The sequence below is a fragment of the Ranitomeya variabilis genome, chromosome 2 (genome assembly GCF_051348905.1).
Source record: "Ranitomeya variabilis isolate aRanVar5 chromosome 2, aRanVar5.hap1, whole genome shotgun sequence".
NCBI lineage: Eukaryota > Metazoa > Chordata > Amphibia > Anura > Dendrobatidae > Ranitomeya > Ranitomeya variabilis.
The window spans coordinates 325,333,081-325,345,128 of record NC_135233.1 but is presented as its reverse complement, the minus strand read 5'-3'; the positions used below and the strand labels follow the sequence as shown (position 1 = coordinate 325,345,128).

Genomic DNA, 12,048 nt, shown 5'->3' with positions numbered 1-12,048 from the left:
ACACCGAAACGCATCATTATTATTTATTTATATAGCACCATTAATTCCATGGTGCTGTACATGAAAAGGGGTTACATACAGAATTGTAGCCATCGTTTACAGTAAACAAATTTACAATGACAGACTGGTACAGAGGGGAGAGGACCCTGTCCTTGTGGACTTACATCATTACTAGAGTCAGGTGAACAGAACAACAGTGTACCAGGGAGGCTTTGGATTAGTAGTGTGATTATTACTCCTTTTGCTGACTTAGACCATTGTTAGCTATTTTTAAAAATATTGGGGTTGTAAAACTCCTCAAGAAGTTATTATTGGAGTAAAATATGGCAAAAAAATCAGGGGCAAGTACCTTGATAAATATGGGCCAGATTCTGTACAACACTATAGAATATGTTGTTACTTTGTAATTTACAAAGAAAAAATAAACTGTATATACATAAGATATCACACTGATAGGTTTCTCTCTAATTTCTTGTTATTTTATTTTTTCCTATACTAAGTGTTAAGTGAATCTGAGTGAATCATAGTTCAGAGAACTTAAATGATTTAAAAGTTTGCTGAGCATTAAGCATTCAAACTTGAACTTTATCTGCTAATGATGTTCTATGCAGCGCAATTACTTGGGTTAAACTAATTTAACAAAGGTTAACGAAAAATGCTAAAGTCATTGCTGAGAAATTGCAAAGCTGATGAATGGCTGGACGAAACCGATTATTCTGAGATAGGTCTGGTAGCAACTTAAAGGTGCCGCTGTCCCCGTCTTAATTAAAAAGATTTGAGAAGAGCAGTAGGCGAGAAATCTTGGATGTAAATAAAGGTGTTCATATGATAAACAGTATGTTCTGAGTCCACAGAACATTGACACTAAAGCTGGCCGTACACATGCGATAGCTTGTGACTTTCAACTAGAGGACAGCAATCTCTCCTGATGCCCTCAGATACATGAATGCTCAACTTGGTTGAGTATTCATGTGTATTTACTACTTAGAGTGGAGGAAGTGTCTCCAGACAGCTCTGGGGGCAGCATACCGTATTTTTCAGATTATAAGACGCACTTTTTTCCCCAAAATTTGGGTGGAAAATGGGGGTGCATCTTAAAATGCAGATATACCTTACCGGCCATGGTGGAGCAGGGTCCCGGGGTCGCTGCTGGAGGTGGCAAGAGTGGAGCATTGCTGCAGGCCGCAGGCTGGGATGAGGGGTGCTTGGATGTGCGACGTGCCACTGTGGTTGTTCAGTGCTGTGGGGGCTCTGCCGACATTTTGTGAAATCCCAATGCTCCACTCTTGCCTCCTCCAGCAGCAACTCTGGGACTCCACATCACCGCAGCCACCACCCCCGGTAAGCAATAAGATGCATGAATTATAGAAAGCACCACCATTTTATTAAAAAAAAGCTTTTTTTCCTGTTTTTCTCCCCAAAATTTGGGGTGCGTCTTATAATCCGCAAAAAATGTTATCTGCCAGAAAACGAAATGGTCTTGCCATTTCTTGTGTATATATTCACACCGTCTGAACTCTGGTGTCAGAAGGTCTCCATATGTATTACATAGTCTGATGATCCTGCCAATATCAAAGTGCTCTTACACCTTGCACAAATACCAACTTATGGTCCGGCTCCTTTCTTTGGTTTTGCTGTCGTTTCTTGTACTTTGCACAGAGGCTTAGTCCCTCTTTTTGAGCTAGCCATTTAATCTATATAGTTTCCCCATGGGCAGGTATCGGAACAGTTGGGCAATGGTCTTGCTCTGTCCTTGTATACAGGTCGACTGATACAAAGTGAGGTTTTATTAGTAGAGATAAGACAGTCTAGAATAGGTACACTTTGTCACGGTGAGATGGCGTTTATGATTTTTTGATAAAAAAAGTGTTAACTAAGTACCTTATGTTATTTAGGTGTACTATTACTGTTTACCTACTACATGATCATGGATATATGATACCTACTACATGATCTACATGACCTATATGATCATGGGTATATGTTTACCTACATCATCACTACATGGGTATATGATCATTTTGTTTTCTTCTTGGGCTTTGTCTGTGAAATAAACACAGTGTGTGCGTGCTCTTACACATTGAAACTAATGCTCCGGCTCATTTCTTTGGTTTTCCTGCCACTATCAGAATAATAAGTGAACACAGATGTAAAGATAATGACGATCATGTTGGCATATTGTGGAGAAGAACCTGTACATGATGAGTTGATCACAATGACTTGATGTAAACACTGTATGTAGCAAGTCTACACTAACATTTATTTTCATCATTATTTTGGAGGCATACATTGGAAAAAATTCATATACGGGAATGTTTTTAATAAAAATTGATACAAATTGAATATTTTATTATTAAAAGTGGTAGGTTTCTGGTTGCAAAGTAATTATACACACCAAAATACCCTACCTTTCTGTAAGCGCATAATGCGTAGAAGCAACCTCTTACAACAGAACATATATTATTGTCACCCCCATGACAGAATGTCATTGCAGAAATCGGGGCTGTTGCATTAAAACTACTACAATATTTTAGTAAAACGCATGCACTGATAGATGGAGATTTTAGTTAGACAGCCCCCCACTCCTTGCTAGTATTTTCTCTAACAAATTAAATAGTTAACACAGCTTTCTTATGAGGATAGCAAACCCAATATAAGTTTTATCTGTTTGCAAAGTGCGGAAACTTTAACTCTATTATTTCCATGGAACAGTGACCCGCACCCCCTCCGAGTATCCCATTTACTACTGTACAGAATACTAAGAGAAGCCTCAGCGATTTAACAATGGACAATAAAACATTAAAAAGCCAATAATTGTTATATTTATAAAAAGAAAAAAAAAACATAACTTTGCAAGGAGTTAGCTTGACTGCACATTATCTGGAAATAATTCCTGATGCTTCCTAAATGGATCCACGTTTCAGCAATTCGGGGGCCATCTGCCTTTCATATCTGCTTTTAAGAGTCTAAATATACCACTTATCACTCTGACTTAAGACAATGGAGCTTTCCAGAAGACCAAGTGATAAAATGTTTCTGTGTCCTTACTGGTGTTATAAACTCTTCGAGGCGCTGGAGAAGATTACTTTAAATTAGGCATTCGTATTAACCCTATTGGATGTTGGCGGCATCTGAACGTTCAGCCGTGTGTGTGTGTATGCTCCTCAGAGGAAGAAGGGGTTAAAGTAATAACTGGTTAGAAGTGAAGTGGGAACCAATCTATTATTGGCAGGATGTGTGGGTGAATATAAGTCCTTTTGATGAAATGTGATACAATGTACAGGACATCGCCAAATCTCCATGGAGATAATGTTTGATTCTCTCCTAGATGTCAACAACATCGCCCCGTTCTTTAGCTTTTCTTTGTCATAATGACATCACATTTATTACTTTTTTTTTTGCATTTTGGATATTTTCAACCCACCTCTATGGCTGTGTGGCAGAAACGTCCTTTCCCAGCGTCAGAATAAAGCATGTAGATATAGTCAGTGATGAAAAGAAGGTTAAGAGTTACTTACTGTAACTGCTCTCCTCCTCCTTTGTGCCATCGATTGTGCCATCTGCTTGGAGCTGTAAGTGGTAGCCTTGCCGGCTATAGAGTTTTGTGACTATACCTTTGAGTTGAGGCTCTGTAAGCAAACACAATATGAGGGATAGATTAGAACTACAAAATCTGTCCATAATCAACATCAACATACAAATTATTCATCATCGAAATGCACTGAAAGTGTACCAGAAAAGTCATACATTAAGGGGTTATTGAAAAAATGAGGCACCCCTCTACTACAGATGTCATACAGATGTCAGTGTATGTTGATTAAAACATATGTGGAAAGAAATGTAAAACACCTAAATAAATAACAAACTTATTGTATCAACGCCCAGAAGAGGAAAAAAATAAAGCAGAATTTCATTATTATGATTTATGAAATAAACATGACCGGCAAAGGGAATTCCCTTCTCTGCGTAACAAGCTGCTGCTGAAATGAAAACTGTGAATGCTAAATAATATGTTTACAGCAAGAGGAAAGACCTGATTGATGCCCTCATGGAAATGATAGTAGGTATGTGTAATTCTAGCCGCTTTGGCGTAGAAGCGATATTATCAAATGTCAATATTAAGATCACCGGTTTGGACTCTAAATTATAGATGAACGATGCAGTAGATAATAAGTCCTGCCTATACTACTGTGATGGTAAAAATCTAGAATTCATGATATTATGGATTCCCACTTATTTTGGATGATACAGAAGAAAAATACTGATATTGAGTTGCAGATAGTCTGCCACTCTCTAGAATATCCAACACCCTGCAATCAGATGCAAGAAGCCATGCCCTGTACATTAACTAATCATCATCATCTACTTTGCCTATAAATCCTTTAATATCATAATGGCGCACCCCAGTGAAATCATACAAGTGATATATCAAAGCCCATTAAGATAAATGACCAACATCACAGCCACACAAATCCAATTCGTGATGAAGCATGACTGATGAATGAAGGTAGATCATAAGTAGGTGGCAAACCTGGTCGTCGTCTTTTCCTCTTTTTAGAACCGAACAGTTTGACACGAGAGAAGACATTGAGTTTATTTTTTTCGCAGTTCCCTTTTCCTTTGCTGGGGCTGCTAACACATTTACATGCATTGGATTTTTCCCTTTCTCGAGCTTGTCTCTTTTGCCTAATCAGTGAGCTGGCAATAGCGGCAGCCATGGCTAATGTTTACCAACAGGAAAAAAACTGTTCTCGAAAATATACTGTGAATGCCGCAAGATAAATAAAATGGAGATAATATCTTCAGGAGGCAAAGAAAGTTGACATTTGCACCATTGATTTTCCTTAGGTCAGTCTTGGTGGAAATATATCCTGACTCACTTCTCTCCCTTATGAATATTGACAACTTTTTGAAGCCCTCTGATATATGGTGACCATCAGCCTTCAGATTTTCCTATTGTCCTGATCTTTTCATCGCAGAGTTTTAAAGCAAAATTATTGACCAGTGTTGCAGTATGGGCTTGACCTCGAAGAAGCAATGGTCTGTTCTTTGCACTTCCATTCTGGAATTATGGATACAGCTCACGTCTCTTGCTTGCAGCTGATGCATTTCTCTTCTTTGGGTCACACTAGATAAAAATGAGCCTTTTCTGTATTCCAAGAAAGCCGTGTTCAATGCAGCAGCTGCAGACTCAGTCTTCAGGCAATGAAGCCACTTGTAACTGTGTGTGTGTGAGAGAGAAAGAGGGAGAGAGGGAGATGCAGATGGGTTGTTCCACTCCTTTTTTCAATGAAATACAGAATAGCTTTGACCAACATCCTATTGTGTGTCATCCACAAACATCTGGTTACTTTTACTGAGCACAAGGAAAGCATTTACAGCTCAGTTCTTCCATTTGTTGATCAGAGTCCGGTATGAATTTGTGTTGCAGTCTTTTCTACCTCTACCGAAAGGCTGGAGATGGCAGGTCAGGATGAGCTATGTGTTGAGGAAGGGAACCTGCTCTGAAGAGCCACCTCCCGGAGGGAGAAAGGTAGTTTGAATTAATTGGTAATTGACTCCTTCATTACCAGGACAGATTAAAATATAGTGAGTAACTGGACTTGGGACAGAAAAGGATCTATTATGGTTCTTTGCGGAGATGGTGGGATTGGCTGTCAGGGATATAGCTCTGATTGGTTGATGTAATTTTCCTGCCTAGTTCTTCTTCAAAAGGGATTATTAACGATGGCTCTGAATGCATAATTTTCCCAGTGATATTCATCTATATGCGCTGCTCATGAAATTAAATCATACTAACTGAAGATCATTTATAACCATTACACAAGATGTAGGAATATATAAAGATCTGCATTGCACATTACGTATGTGCAACTATTTAACCATTGCAGCCAGAAGATCATTGAATTTACACTTCTGACAAAGATCTGCGGAGGGTCAACTTTGAGTCAAGTTTCCAGAAATTCGTAGGTCCCTGCGAATTCAAACACTCTGCGATTTGATTAAGGAGGATCATTTCACACAATGTTGAACAGAGGTGTCAAACTGCATTCCTCGAGGGCCGCAAACAGGTCATATTTTCAGGATTTCCTTGTATTGCAAAGGTGATAATTTAATCACCTGCACAGAATGATTCCAGCACCTTGTGGAATGCTAAGGAAATCCTGAAATCATGACCTGTTTGCAGCCCTCGAGGAATGCAGTTTGACACCTCTGATGTTGAAGACTCAGAGAGTGGGCTACTGGCATCAGACACATCCATAAGGGCTTCACTGTAATGCCATGCAGTTACCACATCACATGGTCTACTGCTGCCGATCAAAGGGGTTTCAAAACCAGTATAAAAGATGGGAGCAAGTGAAAGAGCTCAATTTTAGAGGAGGTCAGTTGCAAAGTTCATTCCATGTATCATTATCTTTATTAATTATCATTATAAAATAAATTAGATTACTATTAGATGCAGCTAACAGAACATAGAGAAGTTTGTAGCGTGAGTACTATGCCTCATCTCAATAACTTCTATAATGAAGTGATGCAGGGAGATGAAGCTACTACGAATCTCCAACTCTGTCCATCCAGTTGACCTGTATTTGATACTTAGAATAAAGCTATGGTCACACGAGCAAACAGTCTCTCATGTGAGAAAACTGGATTGATTATGATAATAACACTCGGATCAATCTCTGAGTGTGATCTGATTCTCTCAGATGTGAGAATCGGAGCACACTGTGTGGAGAAGATGGAGAAACAAATTTCTCCATCTTCTCCAGTCTGTGAGTCTATGGAAACTGGATTGCACTTGGAGGTCATCCGAGTGCAATCAAATTTCTATATGCAAATTGCCTCTTCTGAGAAAAAGAGGACTTAACTCTATAGCGCCACCTGTTGGAAGTAGCGATCCTACAAGTCATAATCAACCCTTTAAAGAGTCGTGCAATATGACTTAGGATAAAAGCCAAATCAGTATCTAAATTCGCAGACACGGTGTTTTGAGCTGTTGGCCCTCGTCAGTGCGAAGCATGAGAACTGATTTGGCTCTAGGCACCCACAGATTTGAATGGTTGAATGTCAGCCAATTTGGGCTGCAAACCACAGCATGCTACAATATTTTTCTCATGGCCACCCACTGCTATCAGTTAACTTACAGCCTCCCATTTTTCTGAAAACGTCCACCTTGAAGTCTCAAATCATCTACTCCTCATTTACTGATTTGATGATTTAAGGTACATATACACCTGTGAGCGTTGATGAGTTCTCTATGAAAAGAGTGGAGAAAGCCACTGCTAGACTCATTTGACAATAGTACTTGTAAATATTAGAGGGGAGTTCGATGCTGCCAAATTTGTTGGGTTCAAAGTTACAATCTTTATTTTACCATTCCACTAAATCTGCTCTTATCAAAGTTGCTATTAATTTCCTAAAGGCTAAGTTTTCAGCTTTAACACTGAATATAATTTATAATAACTAGACATAAAATCTTAACTGGTGAGAGGAACTGATGAAACTTTCCTTCTAAGAATGAATTCACGTGTTGCAGAACAATAAAGTTTATTGACCTGCAATCATGACTTAAGTGTGACATAACCACAAAATGCTGTATTATGTTGGTGGTTAAGAAATATGCATTAGAAAATGTAACAAAAATGACAAATTGACTGTTCTTCTTCAGTATTATACACTTCTCAAAATTGGAACTGCAAAACCAAAAAGGAAAAGTGGTTAAATAATGAAAATCATAAAGAAACCACTACTCCGAGTGTATGCAGTGCTTGTAAGTAATGTTTCTTATTACCTCCATCATTTGTGCTCCTGCCTGATTCAGGTAAAAACTGCTCCTCACCAGTAATATTAGCTTTCATGTAAGTAATGTTTTGGTCTCCCAGTCATTTGTCTAGGTTAGGATTCTCCTTCCCCCTCCTTCTTGTCGGCTCTGGCATCCAGTCATTGTGAGACAACCTCCCCCCTCTCATTCCTATCTCTGCAGAGACATGCTCGGCTGAATCTATGCCTTTTGGCGGCAGAGCAGCAGTGTTGGGAATAAGCCCAAAGTGTGTGTGCCAATGCAAGATAAGGTAACAAAAATATGGTCATTTACTTCAGTGATCTTCTACCTGGGTCTTTTTAGCTGTTGTGAGACTAAAAGTTCCAGCATGCCATGAAAGTTTAATAATTACTGGAAATTCTGGAACCTATAGTGTTGCAATGGCTGGAAATCCACAAGTTGGAGGAAAAAAGCTGAATCTATATAAAGGTTACTCATGTGTGAATAGTGAAATGTATAGAAAATGCAAATATAATGCCTGCGAGGATTGGAAACGGAAACTGGATTGCAGACATACCGTAGATAGCCATCGCTAAAGTGCCATGTGCAAAAGCATAATGCTCAATTTATTTCACTGATGACTTCATCGAGAGAGTAAAGCCGGCCACACACATTGGATGGCTGTCGACCCAATGATGCTTTGTCTGATTGTCCAACAGCCATTTCTCTCCAATACACAGAAGTGCTTGTTCAGCCGAGAGCTCCTGTGTCCTCATTGATAAAGACACCGACAGACATCTTTGGCTTATCTTTCACAGAACAAATTGATCATCAGTCTGGAATTTGACATGCCCAACTGACATCTCCCCAGACTATCAGTTGGCTGACATCCCTAAACACATTAGAGTGTTGGCCGAACCCCTTGATGTTGACCGATTCTTCTGACATTAGTCTAATGTGTATGGGAGCAGTCAAAAAAAGTTGAAAAAAGGGTTTTAAAAAAAATTATTGTTATTGTACCTTACCCAGAATTCATGTTGTTTAGACAGATTTGCCATAAGAAATATCTGGACTCCATATTGGTAATGGTCACTCAGGACCCCTGAATGATTTTGCAATGAAGTAGCATAATATTAACTTTAGCTTATCATACCACAGCCAATTTCCATTTTTTTGTTCTTGTATTTTCCTTCTTTTCTTCCCAAAGCCATAACTTTTATTCTTTGTTTTTCTTCTCTGACTTTGGCCGATGAAAACATGGCCGTACCCACAGAGAAGTTTTGCGATATTTACATTAAAACGTATTGTCTCATCTCGGGCAATGATAATGTCAGGATATGCCATAAATGTCTGATAGCTGGACAAGAAATCGCAGACTGATATTTCTACAGAAATTAATTTACACTTTCTTTGAAATACAGCTCATTTTATTTAGTAAAAGACCCATTTAAAATATTGATTGTCCGCTCACATATATTACCTTTCATATCTCGTCTCATGGGGTCCACTTTCCTTTTAGATCTGACTCGATATTTTCATGACATGGCAATTGGTAAATTATTTCAATTACTTAACTGATTAATAACATTTCAGTGGAGCACTGCTTAGTCATAAAGTGGCCATTTTAATTCTCTGTTATGGCAGCATTATCCCACTGGACATTATTGATTACATATGATTGAGTACTTTATTTCCAGAATGCAGCATGCTTTACTGTGCAAAATGCAAATATCTCTTACTTTGTATGGTATAGATAATAAGACAACTTTGCGCAGAGGTTTGTGATGCCTAGGAGAGGCGAGCTTCCAGGAGTGGACCCTCTGGGTCGTGGCACTGAACCTCCCCCGGGTGAGCAAACCTGATGGAGCCGACCCCTATACAGGGATCGTTAGGGGCAGGCCCGGGGGAGTCAGATACCAAGACGGCTGGTACCAAGAGGGACAGCTCGTAGGGAAGCAGTGGGCCAACATGGATAGGGCAGACAGGACAGCCGCCGGCAGGGTAGCAGGGAGACAGTAACCTAGCAAGGCTGAGCATGTTCATAGAATACAGGAATGGAGACCAGAGAACAGGATGACTGCAGAGAACACTGGAAGGAAAACCCCTAAGACACCAGGGAACGGGATTAGGAGGGAGATAGGGACCACAGCACAGAATCCAGGAGCTGAGGAACCCTTGGGGCAGAGCAGGAGCAGGGAATCCAGAGGCAGGAAGACCCAGGGACTGCGGGTGACAGCAGCAGGGATAGGGTTAACAAATAATAGTGGACAGGTACATGCAGGGATGGCCTAAGCATGAGTACGCAAGGCAGGTACACACACAATAATCAGGTGCTTCCACTAAGGGAGGGCGGCCTGAAATACCCAGTGAAGGAGTCTGATTGGCGCAGCAGGACTTCCGGGTCAGGCGCCACACAGCTAAAGAGCTGGCAGAGCGCTCGGCCTAAGGCACCTGCGCCGAACTGTCGCCGGCTGTGGGACTGACAGCGCGGGAGTGACACTAATTCTTGCTTTTTGAGGTAGGACCAACCTACTGAGAAAAATTATGTTTTCAACAAGTAATTGTTCACGGGTATAATAGACATGGCTCAGAATTGTAAAGAGAAGTTGGTCAATTGCAAAACCAATCCAAATTTGGAATAGGAATACAAATTTTGTTTAAAGCCTGAAAGAGTGAGTCCCATCGGAACATCTTCTGTTCATACATCTGATTGGGACTTATCAACATCAAGAACCAGAGAAGCAAGTTGCTATAGAACATTAGTTACAACTTAAGAGACCTGTGCGCATTAGATAGCTGTCGGATGAACGATTGTTTGGTAGACAGCTTTCTCGCCCAACTTCCCCATAGAGGAACGCTCGCTTGGCCAAATGCTCCTTTGTTCGAGAGAGCCACTGCCATAATTTAGCAGTGGCTTATCTCCAGTGAGTACAAAAGAATCAGCAACTTAAGTACAACAGTTTGAGGGAGGTTCAGCCACTGAGATACATCATAGTCCGGAGAGAGTGGGGAGGACCCATAAATATTAGATGAAAGCCAGCTGAACTAATTTCTTTCGGTCGTCCAACAGTTTAATGAGCAAGGTGGTCTCTTAAGTCTCATACAACAGATGTTGACAAGAGAGAGAGAGAGAATCAGCTTGTTAGCATTCCAACTCTCGATACCTTAAGGCCCCGTCTCACATAGCGAGATCGCTAGCGAGATCGCTGCTGAGTCACTAGTTTTGTGACGCAACAGCGACCTCCATAGCGATCTCGCTATGTGTGACACGTACCAGCGATCAGGCCCCTGCTGCGAGATCGCTGGTCGTGTCGGAATGGCCTGGACCTTTTTTTGGTCGTTGAGGCCCCGCTGACATCGCTGAATCGGTGTGTGTGACACCGATCCAGCGATGTCTTCACTGCTAACCAGGGTAAACATCGGGTTACCAAGCGCAGGGCCGCGCTTAGTAACCCGATGTTTACCCTGGTTACCAGCGTAAATGTAAAAAAAAAAAAACAGTACATACTCGCCTTCTGATGTCCGTCAGGTCCCTTGCCGTCTGCTTCCTGCTCTCACTGACTGAGATCCGGCCGTACAGTGAGAAGTGAGAGCACAGCAGTGACGTCACCGCTGCGCTCTGCTCTCAGTGTACGGCGGCTCAGTCAGAGCAGGAAGCAGACGGCAAGGGACCTGACGGACATCAGAAGGCAAGTATGTACTGTTTTTTTTTTTTTTGGTAACCAGGGTAAACATCGGGTTACTAAGCGCGGCCCTGCGCTTAGTAACCCGATGTTTACCCTGGTTACCCGGGTGCTGCAGGGGGACTTCGGCATCGTTGAAGACAGTTTCAACGATGCCGAAGTCGTTCCCCTGATCGTTGGTCGCTGGAGAGAGCTGTCTGTGTGACAGCTCCCCAGCGACCACACAACGACTTACCAACGATCACGGCCAGGTCGTATCGCTGGTCGTGATCGTTGGTAAATCGCTTAGTGAGACGGGGCCTTTAGGGCCCCTTCACACTGTGCAATCAAAGTCTGAACGAGCGTTCGATTTGTGACGTTTATCCGTCCTCGTTCCGAGGTTGCAAAGTGTGACATGGCGTTACGATTTGCGACGCAGCCCAGCATCGTACGATGTGAAAGAAAGAGCAGAACTTTCTTTCGTCGTAAATGTCTCGCTGTGGCGGTCGAAATCGTAGTATGTGACGGCGGTCATACGAGCTCGTAATGCGACTACGTGGGTTGGGCTTCCGCATACCTGTCTCCTGATTGGGCGTGACGTTTTAGCACGCCCATGCTGGTAAT

General features: G+C 41.4%; 1 protein-coding gene across 5 annotated transcripts in view; it reads right to left on the bottom strand.

Moving 5' to 3' along the window:
* Positions 1–12,048, bottom strand: part of FGF13 (fibroblast growth factor 13) — a 507,578-nt gene that overhangs the window by 126,532 nt on the left and 368,998 nt on the right. For 4 of the 5 annotated variants that reach the window (XM_077285266.1, XM_077285263.1, XM_077285267.1 and 1 more), the window contains one exon: positions 3,519–3,629. In XM_077285266.1, coding sequence (XP_077141381.1) covers positions 3,519–3,629 — 111 coding nt within the window. Of the gene's footprint in view, positions 1–3,518; positions 3,630–4,531; positions 5,515–12,048 lie in introns of those variants that run through there. The other variant, XM_077285265.1, reaches the window with a different exon arrangement.